Source organism: Podarcis melisellensis, assembly GCF_964234715.1.
Source record: "Podarcis melisellensis genome assembly, chromosome: 5".
Taxonomy (NCBI): domain Eukaryota; kingdom Metazoa; phylum Chordata; class Lepidosauria; order Squamata; family Lacertidae; genus Podarcis; species Podarcis melisellensis.
This window is the reverse complement of record NC_138537.1, coordinates 96,742,596-96,762,621: the sequence shown is the minus strand read 5'-3', so window position 1 is coordinate 96,762,621 and position 20,026 is coordinate 96,742,596. Positions and strand designations below refer to the sequence as shown.

General features: G+C 45.4%; 1 protein-coding gene and 1 long non-coding RNA gene across 3 annotated transcripts; one reads left to right on the top strand and one right to left on the bottom strand.

Moving 5' to 3' along the window:
* Positions 1-371: 371 nt before the first annotated feature.
* TSPO (translocator protein) lies at positions 372-19,962 on the bottom strand. Of its 2 annotated transcripts, none has more exons than XM_081911912.1 (4): positions 19,857-19,962; positions 15,046-15,235; positions 7,688-7,826; positions 372-682 (listed from the first exon to the last, which is right to left on the bottom strand). In XM_081911912.1, the coding sequence occupies exons 2-4, from the start codon at positions 15,231-15,233 to the stop codon at positions 509-511; spliced, it is 501 nt and encodes a 166-aa protein (XP_081768038.1). In that variant the 5' UTR covers positions 15,234-15,235; positions 19,857-19,962; the 3' UTR covers positions 372-508. The 2 variants fall into 2 exon arrangements, with proteins under 2 accessions (XP_081768038.1, XP_081768037.1); XM_081911911.1 differs by having other exon boundaries at positions 19,863-19,960.
* Positions 7,833-13,139, top strand: LOC309370302. The gene is made up of 2 exons (XR_014168501.1): positions 7,833-8,459; positions 12,407-13,139. It is a non-coding gene; the product is annotated as an uncharacterized lncRNA (long non-coding RNA).
* Positions 19,963-20,026: the final 64 nt, after the last annotated feature.

Below are 20,026 nucleotides of genomic sequence, written 5' to 3'. Positions count from 1 at the left end.
GAGAGACTCAAATACACAATATATTTTTCTATTAAAGGTAAGTTAAAGAAAAGGTCAATAGTTTTGCTATAAAAATCTCAGCAGGAAGAACTTCCAGACCCTTTGAAGCTCAAGAATTCCATGACTTTTTATACAGCGCTATTATTTGGGCTGGTTCACCAGTACGTGTGGCTACCAGAAGGCTGCATCTGCAGGTCAAATGTGCATGTGGCCTCAAACGCAGTGCTTTCCAAATGAAGACAGCTCATAATCCGACTGCAGACTCTCTTGTGATGAGCAAGCAATTGGGCATACATGTGTGTTTCCCAAATTAAGGACGTGGACATAAGGACAACCTGGCTACAAATACATTAATAATCACAATTTCTGGGTCCGTTACTGAGGTTTATTAGATTTATTAAGCAATAAATCTGAGACAACATATGGTTTAAGCACTGGGGTGGTGGAACTGGAATCCAACTTAGAAAATGTTTCTTTTTTATAGAAAATAGCCCTGGAAAAATGTGTGTTACAGGTGTTTCTTATTGCGATTGTCTTTCCAGATACGATAGTTCAGCACAGAGGCAAAAGTTAGCCAGGCTAAATAAGGGTACATCAAATATGCTGCTGTTTTGTTGACATGGTACCAGACAGTAGTTGTAGCTGTTGCTGCTCCTGTGGTGAGCAATATAGTCACCAGCCCCTGAAAAAGAAATGAATGACGTCGTTAAAATGAGTGCTTGGTGGGATCCTAGAGCAGAGAGGGCTACAAAGAACTGCAACTTCAGCCACACACCCCTTTGCCTTGTTTTTGTGCTGATTACAGGCATTTACCCAACGTAGTACTTGACCCCTTCAACAGCAACATACCCAAATATCCATGGGCTTTTGTAAATCAAAAAGTCAAATGGCCAAAGCTCCAGGGATTTTGGTTGACCATGCCAACAATGATCTGTGCTCATTATTGCTCGCATTCCCAAGTCCTTATTGTGGGAACTCTGCACAGTGCAATCTCCTTCCCTCTGCCATGCATGAAGGATCATCCGTCAACAACTTCTGAAAGATTTCTGGTCAGACTTCACATGACTCATAAAATTGGACCCCATTATTGTTGAATTGCTGCTTTGGGTTTTATGAATGAATGAATGAATGAATGAATGAATGAATGAATGAATGAATTTATTACGGTCATAGACCAGAAAAAAACATAAAAAACAACAATAGTTTACAAAGGGAATAATGGTGTCAATTAAAAATTGTGAAATTATACATAAAAGCAATACACATATGCACACACACCCACACACACACGCATATATACGCATATATGCACTACAGTGTATGTATAGACTTAAAAAATGGGGGGGCTTGTCCAGGGGTCAAGTCTTTTACTTTTTTACAGCTAATGCCCTCCGCTTGATCGCAGCCGCAGAAAATTTGGCCACTTTCAGTGTTACTTCTGGGTTTTTATCTCCTAGTAGGATTTTCAGCCGCTGAGATTCAGATCGACCTGGAAATTTCTGAACGATAGGGGAGATAAACAGTGACCTAATATCCCCGTAAAGGTCGCAGTGTAACAACACATGTGAAGCCGTTTCCACCTCTTTCAGACCACATGGGCAAACTCGTTCAGCATAGGGTGTGCCCTCGTATCTGCCCTTTAGTAAGGCAGATGGCAGTACATCAAATCTGGTAAGGGTAAACGCCCGCCTGTATTTTGCGATTTGTAGATCCAGCAAATATGGTGTTAGATTAAACCCTTTTCCATAATCTTGGATAGCTGGATATTTATCTATCTTGCTCATATGGTCCTGAAGCTCTACATCTCCTATTCGCTGGCTCACCATCCTTTTAGCCTTTTCAAAACCTGAGGCTATAAGTTCTTGTGGGGAGAGCCCCAGGCCCTTCAATTTTTCATAAAGCGACAATCTCCATTTAGACTGGAACGGGTCTATTAGAGTCAATGGAGCCACTCCCACTGGGAAAAATATGAGTTTTAGCCAGAAGTGAATCTTCAGGATCCATATCCTGGCATTAATAGGGAGTTGACCTACCTCCAGCCTGATGGCTGTGTTGGAGACACAGGTAGGTAACCCTAGTAGGGAGCGGTAAAATTTGGTTTGTACAGATTCCAGGGACTTGAGTTTTTGACAATTAAATATCTGGGTGCCATACATCAATTGTGGAAGTATTTTTGCAACAAAGACCTGGGAGGTAGCAGGAACATATTGACCTCCTTTTCTGTAAAAGAATCTTATGATAGCTCTGGAAGATCTTTGCGCATTTACAATGGAATTCTTAATCTGATGGCACCAAGATCCCTTCTCATCAAAAATTATTCCAAGATATCTAAAAGATATTACTTGCTCAATAGGTTGGTTATTAATTTTCCATTTATGTCGGAGTTTTCTCTTGGAGAACACCATAATTTTTGATTTAGTGTAGTTTATTATTAGGTGTTCAGCTTCGCAATACTCTGTAAGAGCTCGTAAAAGTTTTCTTAGACCCACACAAGAGAAGGAAATAAGTGCCGCATCATCTGCGTACAAAAGGACTGGAATTGGTATATTATTTAGGTTTGGGGGATGAGTACTTGCTTCCTCCATCTTTCCGACTAAGGAGTTTATATAGAAGTTAAATAGAATAGGGGCAAGAACACAGCCTTGCTTGACACCATGGAAACTTTGGATTTCCTTTGATAGGTTCCCATAACGGTCGCATCTAACACGGATCCGAGTATTTTCATGTAGTCTACGGATAAGAAGCAAAAGACGTCTATCGATGTTTGTGGCATTTAATTTTTCCCAAAGTCTGTGCCGGGGTATCAAATCGAAAGCTGATTTGAAATCTATAAAGGCTACATAGAGGGAGCCTCCTTTCTTTGAGGTGTATTTCTCCACTAGATGTTGCAATACCAGTCCTTGGTCTAGAGTTGATCTATGTGCCCTGAAACCAGCCTGGGCTTCCTTTAGGATGTGCTCCTGTTCCAGCCAGTCCGCAAACTTTTCACGTAAGTGAGTTGCATAAAGTTTGCTAATGATGCTTAAGAGACTGATTGGTCTGTAATTGGCTGGATCAAGTTTACAGCCTTTCTTGAATATGGGAACGATGATTGCCAATCCCCAGTCCTCTGGTATTATTGCTGTTTGGTCTATGCTGGTGAATAGGGTGGCAAGGACTGGGGCCCACCAGTCAATATTGGCTTTGAGAAGCTCAGGAGAGATATTATCTGCTCCCGGGGCTTTTCTGTGTTTGAGTGCCTGAATAAGCCTCCTGATCTCCGCAACCGACACCGGAGGCCACTCATCACCTGCCGCACACTGTATTAGTGGCTGTGTCAAAGGCAGAGCTGAATATGAAGATTGGAAAAATGCCTCCCAAGTCCCTGCAGGTATAGTGTACTCCACTTCTGAGGAGGTAGATCGCACTCCATTTGCTACCAGTCTCCAGAAGGTGGCCGAGTCTCTCTCTCTGGATGCATCTATTAGGCATTTCCATTCTCTTTTCTGTGCCAGGAGTTTTTTGTTTTTGATCAAGATTTTATAATTTCGTTTATCTTCAAACCAGACCGTGGGGAGTTGGGGTAAATTGGCAGATCTATAATTCTTGTATTTTTTCAGTAAGTTTAGCTTCATGTCCTGACATTCTTGATCAAACCAGGGTTTGGAGTTTTTATATACTGAGGATTGCCTACTTGACCTGTTCCTTTTTTCCTTCAGGGAATCTTGAAGGAGTGAAATTAACTCCTGAAATAAATTTATCTTTAATTCATGGCTTGAGGAAGTTATAAGGTTTTCTCTCTTAGTGAGGAATTCCTTTGAGCATAGCCTACTTGAAATTTCCTTATGCAGTTCATCTGTCCATCTGATACGAGAATATCTGAGCTCCAAAGCTGTAGGGCTCGAATGTTCGATTTTCTCAGCGCAGGATAAATCCTTTCCCGCAGCTACGAGTGCACTTAATGGCAGATGGTCACTGTCTAAGCGCTCCTCCACTTTGCATTCCAGAACTTTGTTTTGAAGATCATACGACACGATTATATAATCAATTGTGGAGGCGCCATTGTTAGATATAAATGTGAATTCTCCGACCTTCTCCCCCTCTGTACGGCCATTTAGTATAACCAAGTCCAACTTGTTGACCAAGTGTAATAGGCATAAGCCGGCATAATTGCAGCCTTTATCCTTTGAGATTCTAGCTGGTATTGAGTGGGCTTCCTCTATAATGGGGGCTGTTTCATGGAAATGGGCATACAAAGCCTCATCAGATTGTCCAGTTCTGGCATTTAGGTCGCCTGCCACCACTACAGAGGCATCAGGAAATTGATTTGATAGTTTGTCAAGATACTGTTCTAACTGAGCCCAAGTATTTCTTATCAGTCTTTTCTCTCTTTGTGGGGGTAGGTATACGTTAATCAGCAGCAAGCTGTGGGTTCTCCACTGTACTTGTACAGCTGTGGCCAGATGGTCTAGTGGGTCTAGTTTTTTAAATATGGCCCTTAGCCTTGTTGAGATTAAAGTAACTAACCCACCTTTAACTCGCCCCCCTCTAGTACTTAAAAGACCTGGGAGGGAGAACGCAGAAAAGCCATTTAACTCCACTTCACTTGTGCTCCAGGTCTCCTGGAGAAACACGATGTCATGTCTCTGGATATATTTAGCAAAGGATTGGTCAGAAACCCTCTTTTGCCAACCTGCAATATTCCAAGTTAGCAAGGCAAGGTTGCACGTTGTCTTGCCAAAAGTTGATCTTAGTCAATTTGCCTTTGAAAGATTTTTAGGGCCTATCTTTTTATCTATTGGTTGAATTTCGTTCATTTTGGCAATGTCCATAGATGTATTATCGCCCAGGTACTCAATGGAATCAATTGAAGGGTGCAGCGTGCTAACATTAGTGATCAGTACTCCTTTTTTTGGCGAATCTACCTTGAGGTGTTCTATTTGACTGATACCAAGTTCATCCTCATCCAGGTATCTCATGCTGGTCCAAGAGCGCGTTGTGGTTATCATAGGGATGGTTTCCTTCTTAGATGGTAGATTGTTGCTGTCCCTTACGCACTGTGTTAGATCTGTTGCTGTCAGGTTTATCTCTGCAGCTGCAGAGGTATTATAAAGGTAGTCTTTCATGGTTGCCATAGGGATGGTTTCCTTCTTAGATGGTAGTTTATCCCTTGCGCACTGTGTTAGATCTGTTGTTAACAGGTTTATCTCTGCAGTTGCAGAGGTATTATAAGAGTAATCATTCATGGGGTCTGTCTTGGCTTTTTCAGAGAGGTTCTCTTTCTTTAATTGGTCCGTTGCCGGTTCTTTCTCTCTTACTTTTTCCTGAGCATTCATCTCTGTTAGCTTATTTCTAAGGGTCTCCAATCTTCTCAAGATCTCAGATTGGGCAAGGAAGGCAACAATCCAAACTGATTTATTAATGCCTTTTCTTCTGGATAGAAGTTATCCGTCCCCTCGTTAGACAGTCTCATCTCCTGTCTTAGTTTCAAGGACCCTTGCTCAGTATGTTCCAGTTTGTCTTTTGAGTGTCCTCTCTCCTCCTTTGGTTTACAAGTAAATCTTATCTCAGCTGTCGTAGGATCATCAGGAAACAAATTCAAACATGTGCTGTTTTCAAAATATCTTGTTACCGTTATCCTTTTCTTTAACAGCAAATGTCTTGATCTATATATATATTTAGCCAAGTTTTGATCTTTGAAGGAGGCAATCACTCGCAGAGAGTATCCATTGTAGAATATGAAATCTACTGAGGTAATGTCATTTAATTTTATTTTTCCTGGCAGCATATCATCTAAAGTATTCACAAAATGCACCGAGCGTTCTTCCTGTGTAAGGAAGCCCTTTGGCTTCGGGTAGTTTAAAAAAGCTAACTTCCTATCTGCCAGTATCAGTTTCCATCCTTTATCCTGGGACAGATCTTGCCCTGCTACTGGCTCATCTTGAGATCTGCCATAATCAGTGGTATGGGATGAGTCTTCTTTAATATTTATGGGTCCTTGAGATTTCAGCATAGAGCACCCGGGTAGTGATTCCGTTTCCTCACTTGTTTTGTTAGGCAGCAATGGTGTTTCTTTCAAAGACTTCAGCTGGATCTTTTTTTCTGGATCCACACTGTTGTTCTCTCTGCTGCCATGTATAGCAGGTTTGTTAGAGTTTGTTTTTGATTTTGTTGGGATCAGCTTATATAGTCTTTTCCAACATACTTTACATGCACGTCGGTTTATAACAGATTTCCTTGCAGTTTTTATGTTCTTACTTTTCTTTTTAGTTTCAGCTTTCTTCTTATGGGATCTCTTACTGATACCTCGCTTCTTTTGATGTACTTCGATAGGAAATTCGGTTTTGGGGACAGAGACATACAACCCTATGTCCTTTCCTTGGTGTAAGTGATTTTCCGCTGATGTTCCTTGTGTGCACTTGCTGGTTGCTTTGTATATTCTGGCTCTTGAGGGGTGGTTGGTGGATCAGCACCATGAAATTCTGAGCCTTTAGCTTGGAGGGGATAATTTTCCACTAGTGTCAGGAGCAGCCCATTTGTTATTGTTAAATATTTTTTCATAGCTGCCAGATCCAGATTTATAGAGAGCAGCCAGTCCTGAGGATAGCAGTCATTGTTTTCCGTCTGGGAGCCCATAGATGAAGTCTGGGATTTCTGGGAGTTTCGGGTTTCTTCCTGTAACTCTGAAGATAATATCTCAGCCAAGACTATTTCATGGGCCAGGCTCATTGTATTTCTATTTTGGTTGTTATTCTCCGAGTCCTGTATTCCTCTAGAGAAGGTTGAGTGATCTTGAGCAGCAGAGGGAAAAAGAAGGGCCTCGTCCTGCTTCAACTCAACCATCTCAGCCATCTTTTGCTCATTTCCATTTCCATTCTCGTTGTCCCTTGTATGTGAAAAGTATTGCGTGATTTTACTCTGTTTCTAATAGCACTCCTGGAACAATGGGCTTGTCACTATCCCCAGGTCCCTACGTTTCTTTCTAGTAAGTACCATTTGTAAATCTTTGTTACCAATCAGAGGTTATTCCTCCTATTTCAAAAACTATGTCTCTTAGGAAGTCGGGAACTCCACCCAGCTGTAGACTAAGGTCCAAATTGAGGCAAGATTTGGGATAGCTGTTTGTAATTTGATAGCTTATAGTTCAGAGCATAACACGGAGTTGGCAATAAATCAGCTGCCACCCGATTTCCTTAATGTCGGTCGGACTTGAGGAGAGTGGCAGCGTGGGGAGTAAACCCTCCGGACATTAAGATAACAAGGTAACAAGAAGGGCTTTTTTTTTTTAGAAGCAACAAGCTAAAAGAACTATTAAAACTATTTAAAAAACTCTGGAGGAGTTATAATATATTATAAAAGGGGTTTCAAAGGTTGGCTCGGTGTCGAGCCTATTTAAAAAGCAAATTTAAGAACTTGCCTCAGATAACCTCCAGAACTCTGCAGCTAGTTCGGCGGCCATCTTTCCCCAGTCTGCATCGCTTTGGGTTGTATTTTTGTATACTGGTTCGCGATTTATAAATATTAAGCAGTTAAAAATGCTTTGAAATTAATTAAAAACAAATAAGCATTCCTCTGACAACTCTACAACACATACAAGTTTCCCAGCGGGTAATTTATTGCTGAAAGAATTCCCTTAAGGCAGAAAGCTGGCAAACCACTGCTCTAAGCCACAAGGGCATGGACTGACACAGAGCATTGCCCCACTTACCCAGCCTGTTTGGTGCTTTCCGAAGAATATGGGGACCCATGACCAATTTAATGCCAGGTTTCCTGCATACAGCCCAAGGGGAACCAGGGATTTTTCGTTGAAGCCTCCCAATTCCCTCCACACGAGGTAAGAACCATATCTGAAAGAATGGGAAATGTCATTTGTCAGAAAATGGACTGGGTGCGTGAGGACTTTAACAGAAATCCTAAACTCCATACTGAGAATAATGCAAAAGTCATGAGACGCTAATACTTGCATACCTTGCCAGGGTTTCTGACCCTTTAGAGAACACTGAAGTCTCCTTATCCTTCTCTACAAAGCCACAAATGTCTATATATTGCACAGTGTTACTGTAACTATTAAGTGCATAAAATTTTACAAACCTGTTAACGATAATCCTAAATAACCCACCCCACCCCAAAAATCAGTTGAATACTCATCACAATTGTTAATATCACCATGTTTTTCATAACTATGTATGTATCCCAAACTTCCATTATTAACCATAATTTGCTAGCTTTCCAAAACATTTCAACAAATTGATAAATACAAGAATTAGAACTGGAATAAAACAGTTTATAATCTTAAAAAGTAGATTAAAACTAACTAAAATGAAATGCAACTATTAAACTTTCGGTCCTTTGCCCAACGGCCTTTCGGAACAAAATGTCCTGTCACCCAAACCTGCCTCCTAAAGGACAGGAACCATCAGGCATCTGGCTGTCTCTTTGAGAATAGAAATTCCGTTACTGGGAGTGTCGCAACCAAGGAGGTCTGGGGAAATCGATCTCTGGGCTAGACCGAAGGAGCCGTAGCTCAGACAGCTTTACGATCCGCATCAATCACTTACAGCGGGTCCGGCACGCTTCCTCCAGAGCTGCGCAATAACTCCCAAGGAGCCCTGCTGTCTTCTCTCAGTCACGGCTTTTAGCAGAGTAGAAACACGCAGCGTGTAAAGCAGCCTTACTTCTCCAAGCAAGTATACATAGACAGGTGTGCCTATATACAGCTCTTTATTAAAACATTACAGCATCAAAGGTCCGTCACTGCAGGCAGCCATTGCTGCAAACATGTCTCCCTCTCAGATACACAGAGGGAAGTGAAAGTACAGGGAAAAACTCCTCCTTCTTAGCTTCCAAAAGCTTCTGTCTCCGCCCAGCTGTAAGCTGACGTTAGCAGGTGACACACACCAGGGGAATTTAACCAGATAAATTCTGAACCATCACACCCCCCCTTGTGTCCCTGCGTGATACCTGTGCAACATCTTCAGTAACACCTTGTGAGATCGATCCCTTCCCCAATGCCTTGTGCCCTCCCTTGGCAAACCTGTTTGGCATTTGTGGAACCACCTCACAACTCTCAGAATCGCACTGTGCGAAACTTACCCACGCACCTGTGGCCTGATACCTCTCTGGTGGGATACCTTTCGTTGTGCGACTGGACCTCCTAGGCACAAACTCAGGTGTTCCCCCTGACTCACTTTGATTGGCAGGTGTATCCTCTGCATCATGGAACTCTCCCTCTGACTTAAAGCGTCTTCGAATCCTCTCCATTACACTCACAGGAGAACTAGGCTGACTCTTGGGCAGTCTCTTAACAACTTGTGGAGATGCCACATCCTGCTCTTGACCCTGGTCAGTGACCTGGTCGTCATCAGCAGCCTCAGCCCCTTCTTCCTCTGCCTCATCAGAACTGTCTTCTGGGTCAGAGAGACAATCTGAGAGAACATCACGACTGACAGGAGTCTTTGACTTTACACCCTCCTCTAAGAACTCAGCGTGTTTACTGATCAGCACCTTACTCTGATCACCTGACGGGTAAGCAAAACGCCATGCACGGGCATCTGGCTCATACCCACAGAAGATCATTTTCTGGACTTTGGCTCCATCTGGCCCTTGCAAAGCCTTAGGCAAAGCGACAAGCGCAGGAGTCCCAAAAGTCCGCAGAAAGTGAACCTGGGGTTTGCGGCCATTTAACAAAGAAAACGGTGTGTCACCTACCAGTGAATTATAGACACGATTCCAGGTGAATGACATAGCCCTAGTAGCCTCCAACCAAAACTCAGGAGGCAACCTGGCTTCTTTCAGCATCACCTGTGCAGCCTTAACCAGAGCCTCACTCCTCAGCTCTGCCCCCCCCCTTGCTGGGGTGAATTAACTGTGTGGCGTATCCCTCTCTTCTGCAAGAACTTCTGCAACGCAGAACCAGTGTACTCAGCATTTCTGTCACTGATGATCTCTTGAACCCTGGTGGAGAACCTCTGTTCCACCCCCTCAATCCAGCTCTTGATCAGCTGTGCTGCATCCTCCCTGGATTTGAGACCATGAGCCCAGGAACTCTGCGAAAAATTATCCAAAAACGTTAGGAGAAACCTGGCCCCTCCCAGACTTGGTTCCTTGACAGGATCGGCCAAATCTATGTGTACCAGCTCAAAAGGTTTAGTGGCCACACGTTCCACCTTTGGGTAACTGCACCCTCTCACCTTTGTCTGCTTGCAAGTGTCACAATCAATGGCACTTCCACAATTTTGAATCCTACACCCCGTGGCAACCTCGGGCAGAGTCTGCAAGTCCTCTACCGACCCATGAATTGTTCTCTGATGCCATACGCATGCACATGTAACATTATGAGCGGGAATTGTAGCACGTTGGTTGGGAACTGTAGCACGCAACGCTTGTGCTTTCTCAACCTTCCCCTCACCTCCAAGAGACGTTTTAAGAATGAAAAGATCATTCTGTCCCTTCCGCACTTTGGCCAGTAACCTCCCTTCTCTGGAGATTGTGCAGACATCATTTTCAAAACAAACTTTGAACCCCTTACTCAACAAATAAGGCACAGATAGCAAACAGTGCTGAATCTCTGGAACAATACAAAAATCCACCGTCTCCTGTAAGACAGAAAGATAGACATTAGCACATTTGTGAACTCTAGTTTTCTGTCCATTCGCGAACTTAATAGTTCGCCCCTTCGGAACTGCTGTGCAATTCCACCTCTCGACTGCAGGGGTCTCTGGAACCATGTTGCGGTTAGCTGCAGAGTCGATTACAAGGCTGAGCTGGAAATTTTCCACTCCGCCGTCTTCAAACACCGCCAAATTCGCAGAAACCTGATAAGACTCTTCCTGTTGTTTACCATGACCACCTGGCTCAGCTCCACGCCTGCCTGTCTTCCCAGGCCTGTTGCCATGGAAACCTGCCTGATTCCCATGGGAAAAAACTTTGAAAACATCCTGCATCGGCTCTCTGCTCCGGTGGGGGCAACTGCCACGCCGACGTTGAACTCCAGTGGAAAAACACTGCCCGGGGCTCCTCCCAGCTGGCCTGGCCTTCCTCCTTCTGGAACGGTGCCTTCCACCAGCGTGGCCCCCCCCCTGAAGCTCCTCTCTGCTTCAGCACAAAGGGAAAGTTCTTTAAACTCGCCTTTGGAACTCTTCGCCCCCCCGATCTGCTCACTAGCGCTCCTAGAGGCTAAGACATCGGGAACAGGGCCTGCCAGCCCAGCGTCTCCAGGACTCAGTCCATCACACAGACGTGTAGAAGCATTACAACAGCTCCCCAACACTGTCTCAGCCCCCATTGGGCTTTCTGGGCATCCTTCAGCCCCCCCAGGGCTTCCTCCAGGGCTTTGGCCTTTCGCTGACGCCTCACACAAGCCCTTCAGCAAATTCCAGGCAGCCCACGCTGTCGTTACGCCCTCCAAATGAGGCCTCAGTGATGCATCAACGCATGCTTTGAGCATCTCTAGCTCTTGCAGCCTCTGGCTATTTTCAGCCAACACAGCCCCACAGCTTGCATCTCCTGCTCCAGCTGCTGGCCGGCCAAGGGGTGATGATTTTGGCTCCCATTGACTTGCTTCCCAGAGCCCTTCGACCAAGAACCATCCCCTTATTTGTCTGGACCACGTTGCCCAACTCTTTAGAGTGAGCATTTCCAGCGGTATATTCTGGCATTTGGCCATCTTCTCCCGTTTTCCCGTGGGGCCCCTCAAGCTGTACTTACTCAGAACTCAGTACCAGCTGGGCGTCCGAAGCAGCCGTCTCTCTTGGCTCTTGCTTCCGTGGAAAAACGATTTCTAGCTGCGTCTCAGCTTCCAGCTATTTCTCAGCTTTTTAGCTGCTTTTTAGCTCAGTCTCTGCAGCCACCATTGCCTCTCCGAAAGCAGGCAATCAATCATTCTTGCTCTCCAGCACCCACGCTGACTTCAAAGCGTTCCTGGAGCTCACACCGACTGCTTTACGAGCGTTTTCTGACACTCCATAACCTCTGGGGAAATCGATCTCTGGGCTAGACCGAAGGAGCCGTAGCTCAGACAGCTTTACGATCCGCATCAATCACTTACAGCGGGTCCGGCACGCTTCCTCCAGAGCTGCGCAATAACTCCCAAGGAGCCCTGCTGTCTTCTCTCAGTCACGGCTTTTAGCAGAGTAGAAACACGCAGCGTGTAAAGCAGCCTTACTTCTCCAAGCAAGTATACATAGACAGGTGTGCCTATATACAGCTCTTTATTAAAACATTACAGCATCAAAGGTCCGTCACTGCAGGCAGCCATTGCTGCAAACATGTCTCCCTCTCAGATACACAGAGGGAAGTGAAAGTACAGGGAAAAACTCCTCCTTCTTAGCTTCCAAAAGCTTCTGTCTCCGCCCAGCTGTAAGCTGACGTTAGCAGGTGACACACACCAGGGGAATTTAACCAGATAAATTCTGAACCATCACAGGAGGTCTTGCTTATTAGAGTGTGAAGACAGTTGGCATAAATCAGGAGACCAAAGCTCCAATTCCTACTCTGCCCTTAAGCCTGCTCAGTGACATTTGCAGCCAGGCTCCTCTGATAAGGGTAAAAAAGAGTTTCTTAGAGGAAGGGTGGACTATATTGCATATGTGAGAAGTAATAAATAAATGTGAATACATTAAAAGATGAGGTGGTTCAAGCAGCAGGGCTGTTCCTTTACATTTAAATGTAGTGTGCAATTACATGCGACATTTGGCACATGATTCTTTAACAACAACTTCGTTGGTCATGTTGTGCAGATGCCTGATGATCGTCTTCCAAAGCAACTACTCTATTCTGAACTTAAAAATGGAAAGCGTAATGCGGGTGGACAACAAAAGAGGTTTAAAGACTGTCTTAAGGCAAATTTTTAAAAATGTTGTATAAACACCAACAATTTGGAAACACTTGTCTGTGAGCGCTCCAGTTGGAGAACAGCCTTTACCAAAGGAGTCATGGACTTTGAAGACACTTGAACTCAGGACACAAGGGAGAAACATGCTAGGAGGAAGGCACGCTTGGCAAATCCACATCGTGATCAACTCCTGCCCTGAAACCAATGTCCCCACTGTGGAAGGACACGTGGATCCAGAATTGGCCTCCACAGTCACTTACGGACTCATTGTTAAAACCATGTTTATGGAAGACAATCTTACTCAGCTATGAGTGATTGCCAAAGAAGATGATGTGTAAACTTAGCTTGTGAAAACTAGCTTTTGCATTCTCTTCCACCAGGTGGCACTGAACAATGTGGAAAACACTTTGCAGAAACAACCTGTTCAAAACAGATGGGATCAACTCCCTGTCCTGCTAGCTAGGTCCCAGTGGCAGGGTTTCAAATCCCTGCTTTTAATAGGCAACCCAGTCAAATGGGCAGGGTGCAAAAATAACATTGTTATCATGATTGCTTGGGTATGCAAATACCGAGGGACAAGGCTACCTAACTTCCTGTACAGCCATTCCCTAAGCAAGTTCTCAGCTGCAAACCACACTATGGCTGCAGCTCCGAAGGAAGCTGTTTCTTGCAAGCAAATGTCAGGGTTGCTGTCAGAAGGTGAAGCAGTGATGCCACACTAAGTTATCTTACGACTGTCATGTGGCATTGGAGGAAGGGCCCATCTGTCAGCAGGAGAGCACAGGTTTTGCATGCAAAAGGACCCAGGTTTGATCCCTGGCATTTCCAAGTATAGCTGGAAAAGACCTGTTTGAAAGCAGTCAGTGAACACAAATACTGATGCACCTCACCTGGAGCAATGGCCGCACTCGGCATAAGGCAGCGTCATACAGGGCTACTGCACCTACCCCAGCATTTGTACTAGCAAATGTGCATGCTCCACCATTATTTGTAAGTACGTATATTTATATTTATATATTTATTATATATATATATATATATAAAAAAGGTAAAGGTACCCCTGCCCGTACGGGCCAGTCTTGACAGACTCTGGGGTTGTGCGCCCATCTCACTTAAGAGGCCAGGGGCCAGCGCTGTCCGGAGACACTTCCGGGTCACGTGGCCAGCGTGACATCGCTGCTCTGGCGAGCCAGAGCTGCACACGGAAACGCCGTTTACCTTCCCGCTAGTAAGCGGTCCCTATTTATCTACTTGCACCCGGAGGTGCTTTCAAACTGCTAGGTGGGCAGGCGCTGGGACCGAAAGACGGGAGCGCACCCCACCGCGGAGATTCGAACCGCCGACCTTTCGATCGGCAAGCCCTAGGCGCTGAGGCTTTAACCCACAGCGCCACCCACGTCCCAGTATATATATATGTGTGTGGCACTGTGGGTAAAACCTCAGCGCCTAGGACTTGCTGTTCGAATCCCCGCAGAGGGGTGCGCTCCCGTCAGTGGCGTAACGTGGGTTGTCAGCACCCGGGGCAAGGCAAGTAATTTGCACCCCCTAACCCGTGGATTTGCGCACCCTAACCCCAGATGTTGCACCCGGTGCGGCCGGCCCCCCCTGCACCCCCCACGCTACGCCACTGGCTCCCGTTGCTCGGTCCCAGCGCCTGCCAACCTAGCAGTTCGAAAGCACCCCCGGGTGCAAGTAGATAAATAGGGACCGCTTACTAGCGGGAAGGTAAATGGCGTTTCTGTGCGCTGCTGGCCACATGACCTGGAAGTGTCTGCGGACAGCGCTGGCCCCCGGCCTCTTAAGCGAGATGGGCGCACAACCCTAGAGTCGGACATAGCTGGCCCGTACGGGCAAGGGTACCTTTACCTTTACCTATATTTATAGGCCTAGTACCAAGTGATACATACCTCAGCCTGTGCCCTTAAGTTCTAGACTGCAGACATCAAAACTTTACATCTCTGTGCAAGTGCTAAAAAAAACCTGGAAATGAACTTTTGCCACAATCTTAAGGAGCATGAAAATTCTCAAACTTCATGTTCCTAAGAATCTCTACTTTCATTTTCTTTTTAATAAGCAAGTTTTCTAGCCCATAGGGTAAAATATGGGCATATTCCCTGCAGATATCCAAAACCAGAAGAGAGCTTGATGGGATTTACTTAGGCAAGTTCAGATTTCTTAGTGTACATATTTTTAAAGGCCTTAAACAGCTATATTGTAAAAATAAGACTACATACCCCATTGACGAATATAATGCTCCCCAGACAGGTGGGAAAACCCAGTTGGGGGGGCGCCAAGAGGGCTTCTCCAGTGATTCGTACCACGTAGGCAGTTCTTTCTTGACAATCCTAGCTCCCCAGATGCTTCCGGCGTTTGGCAAGAGTGTGAAAGCAACAGCAGGAGCCCATGAGGGGAGCGCTTCCATTTCTGAAACAAATAGGCAAACTGGGTGAGAGTTGACTTTGCAAAGTGCAGTTTCACAAATACCAACAAAATACTAGCAGTGCAGAAAAGCTGATAGTTGGGCCTATATGCCTTTGCGTGCCGGTGGCTGAGGGTTCAAAAGCAAGGAAGGGTTGCTGCCCTGCTGCAGCAACAAACTGGCCGCCTCAACTGGTTTCCAAAGACTGAAGGTGGGGAACTGATTCTATTGAACAGTGCGGCGTGTTTTCAGTTCATACAAAAAACTCTGTAGTGTTTGACTGGTGAGTCCTTACCCAAACATGTAGAATCGTAGAGTTGGACGGGACCTCTAGGGTCATCTAGTCCAACCCCCTGCAATGCAGGAATCTCAACTAAAGCACCCATGAACCGGACACAGAATTCCAGGTGTGGCAGAATAGAGCAGCCCTGAGTGCTCATTGGAAGGACAGATCCTGAAGCTGAGGCTCCAAGACTTTGGCCATCTCATGAGAAGAGAAGACTCCCTGGAAAAGACCCTGATGTTGGGAAAGATGGAGGCCACAAGGAGAAGGGGATGACAGAGGACGAGATGGTTGGACAGTGTTTTCAAAGCTACAAACATGAGTCTGACCAAACTGCGGGAGGCAGTGGAAGACAGAAGTGCCTGGCGTGCTCTGGTCCAGGGGGTCACGAAGAGTCGGACACGACTAAACGACTAAACAACAACAAAAATTACTCTCCCCTTGAGCTGTCTGTGGTTACCCAATCTGTGTGCGTGCGTGTGCAATTCAGCATTTTTAAAAGTGCAAATGGGATTCAATTAGATTTACCGTATTTTTTGCTCTATAACTCACTTTTTCCCTCCTAAAAAGTAAGGGGAAATGTGTGTGCGTCTTATGGAGTGAATGCAGGCTGTGCAGCTATCCCAGAAGCCAGAACAGCAAGAGGGATTGCTGCTTTCACTGCGCAGCAATCCCTCTTGCTGTTCTGGCTTCTGAGATTCAGAATTTTTTTTTTCTTGTTTTCCTCCTCCGAACACTAGGTGCGTCTTGTGGTCTGGTGTGTCTTATAGAGCGAAAAATACGGTAGGTGGAAAGAAGAGGGTGAAGTTGCAACTTTCCTAGGAGAAAAGTATTCCAGCAAATATGGTAATGGAAGCATTACCTGCGAAGAGGCCAAGCCTTATAAACAGCATCAGACACAGGAAGGTGTTACAGAAACCCGTATAACTTGTTTCAATTAATTGTTCTAACTGTTGCTTAGCATACTTAGAAAAGTCTCTTTTTGGGTGCAGCAAGGTAAAAGAAGCTCAGAGTTCACATATACTCCACCTGCCTGTTTTATGAACATGAATTTCTGGACATGCTCTATGGCAGCTATCCTAACCCCACCTGCCTGGAAGGAAGCCCCATTGAATTCAATGGGACATACTTCCGAGTTGACATGGTAAGGATTCCACTGTACCTCACTAGGATATCCTTCCTGCCATAGTCAATAAATTGTCTGTGCAAATAATTAGGCTTTCTTTTTATTACAACACCAGCAGTGAACCAACATGCTAAAGGTAAATGCTTCCCATCATGTTATCTCCATGCCAGGAAAAAATGTTGATTGTTTCATTTCTCTATATCCAGGTTCACTATGAAAAGCACAGGAACATCAGGGCCAGATGTTTTTAAAGATATTGACTCTGCCAACCACGGGAATGAGAATTAATTCCCTACTGGAGGCAAATGTGCTAAAGGAAAACGCCCAACCTCCTCTCTTCAGTGTAATTTGAACTCTCTACATAATACATTTAGTAAAACAGGGCAGAGGTTGTGTAAGTTATTACATTGCTTCTACAACAAGCCTAACAGGAAAAAAGTGGCTTCAAAAGTAAGAGACGTGATCAGTTAAACAAGTAGAGACCTTTCCACTCATATCAAGTTGTCCTGTGAAATCGGACTTGTTTCATAATGTTTGCAAAACTTATCACCCTTTTTATGTAATCTCTCCATGTAATGGTTGTGGCTGAACTGCAGCCATTTTACTCATTCACTCTGTTTTGTAATAGCTAGCTCAAGTGGGGCTAGGGAAGAAAATGGGTATAATAAAAAGCCCCCACCCCAAGTATCAGCACCACCCAAAGTTGCTCATTTGCAAAGTGGACCGGCTGAAATCAATTGACAAGCAACCCAAATCCATTTATTTCAGTGAATCTGCTTAATTTGGATAAGAATCACTCACTGGACATAGTAGGGGTTAATTGCTACGCTTTAACCAATCCAGGAGCAAAGAAAGTCTATACAGGTTGGGAAATTCATTCTGGACTAAGAATCCACCCCAAAAGAATGTGCCTTTAACAGCCGCTTGGCAGGCTAGAAATTAACAAGTGAAGTGCCCCCACCCCACCCCACCCCCAGCCAGCATGCTGCAATAAGAAGGTCACTGAGACTCTGTGAACTGCCCTGAGACCTCCAGGTATAGGGCGGTATATAAATTCTAACAACAACAACAATTGACCTGAGGAAGTGAAAACTGCATGCTCTCCCCTTAGCTCTACTCTGCTGAGTTAGGATAAATTACTTCATTTTCTGGTCCCTTGTGTCCTCACATTTGTTTTTATTCATTTCTGTGTTCTAACTGTTCATCAGATAAGGGAGGATATTTTGGTCTTTGCCCTATTAATCCTTTAGCCCCAGTACTTCTGCAACAACCAACAATTTAACTGGAAGAAAGTTAGGCTAAGGGCTCAAAGGCAAGACCAGAAACAAAAGGAGGCAAGTGAACAGATTTCATCCTTTTATTTCTGGCCTGTAATAGCAGCTCCACATTTTACATGTGAATTTTTCTCAGCACTTTTTCTGCAGGCCAAGAAAAGCTTTCTCTGCTGAATTCCATGCTGGCCAAGGGACAAGAGCAGGGCCAGGCGTGGTGGCCGAAGAGGGTGACATCCCTAAAAAGCACTTCATGGAGATTTGCCAAAGGATGGTAAAACATGTTGCTACAGAACGATAATCACAAAACATTTAATCTCCTGTAAATTAAATTCAGGCAGTCATAACTTTCAGTCTCCAATGCAAATCATGACTGAAATCCATGCTACTCCATTCAATTTTTTTAAAACTGCTTCAGGCTAGTGTGGGAGTTAAGCATGTCAGAATCAGCACCTGTTCTACCAGTCAGATTTCTGCTTTCTTTAGACACTTAACCCCTACAACTCCTGCTTGCAAACTTGCTTTGATATAGCCAAGTACCGACTCCTAGTTGTGAAGGTAGAGTCTTTTAAAGCTGAACGGCATGCAGAAATTCAACTGCTGAAACAAAGTGTTGAATGAAATCATCCAGTGAATTAACACGGTCAGGGGTCCCTTTACCTTTTTTTATGAAGGCCTCTAGAGCCCTGGCCTTAAAAAGGCAGCAACAGAGGCAGATTTATAAAGTTGCTTCTCTCCTGTTGAATGCTCTGAGCCGGTGTGGAATTGTAGAAGATCCCAAAGCAAGGTTAACTTTTCAAGAAAAAACAAAAAAAATTCCTTCCAGTAGCACCTTAAAGACCAACTAAGTTAGTTCTTGGTATGAGCTTTCGTGTGCATGCACACTTCTTCAGATACACGCATGCACACGAAAGCTCATACCAAGAACTAACTTAGTTGGTCTTTAAGGTGCTACTGGAAGGAATTTTTTTTGTTTTGACTATGGCAGACCAACACGGCTACCTATCTGTAACTGGAACTTTTCAAGAAAAGGCAGACATCACCAAACAGCCCTAATATGCAATGGATTCAACCCCAATGACCGTAGCTCATTTAAATCGTGGGTGCTAGGCAGTTAGTTTTGGATGAACTGGCTGGTGATGGGGGCTGTTTTCCTGTAACTGCCCCCACCCCCTAAAAAAACTCTGAACAAGTTATAAATACAGCTCTTTAGGCAATTGCTGTGGTTTATCAAGGCATTGGGCAAATTGTTCCAAGTCTCCAGGAGGGGATGGAAGAGATTTATCTAGACAATACAAGGTGCTAGAGGACCCCCTGCTCTTTAGGAGAAGCCTGGAAGGGGGGGAGCCGGGGTAGCACCCCAACCCATCCTCTGCAGCAAGTTGTGGGGTTTGCTTTCTCCTATTTAGTTTCTATGCTGGCGGCTGAGGAGACCAGGCGGCATCTCTCCAGGCTGACTTCTACAAACTTGCTCGCCTAGATGGGCCGCGGGAGATGCGCTGCCGGGATTTCACGCCGCCCTTTCGGCGGTTACTACGTTACCTGCTCAGGGCAGCCAGGTAACCAGATCTCTGGCAACAGGAGGACCATCGGGGAGACGCGCCCGACTCGGCGGAGCCCCTGCCTTCCTCGCAGGCTGTGGGTAACGCCCTTCCCAAGTTAGGCACAACCTCCTCGTGCCTTTGCCTCTATATGGACTTTCCCCCTTTCCCGTGATCCTGGAGGTTTTTAAGCAGAGGTTCGGGACGGCTCAGTCGGGAGACCTTGAAACTCTTAAATCTCAAGGTCGCGGGTTCGAACCCCACGTGGCGGGTTCGTGCATTGCAGGGGGGTTGGACTAGATGACCGGGGGATCCCTTCCAGCTCTACAGGTCCTAGGCAGCTGCCCACGCTGCTAGTCCTCAGTGCGCATCGGCTGGAGCAAGCGCTTGCAAAGGCGTTAGAACCCGTACCTGCGTCTGCTGCTGCTGCTGTTTCCTCCGCTGACCTCGCTATTTGGAGAAAGCGAAAGGGTTGTGGGAAAGGAAGCGAGGGAGCGGCCCACGGGGCGGGCGGGAGGCGGAGGAGGGAGCAAGGGGCGCGCCCATCTCGGTGCCGGGGAGAGAGAGGAAGAGGC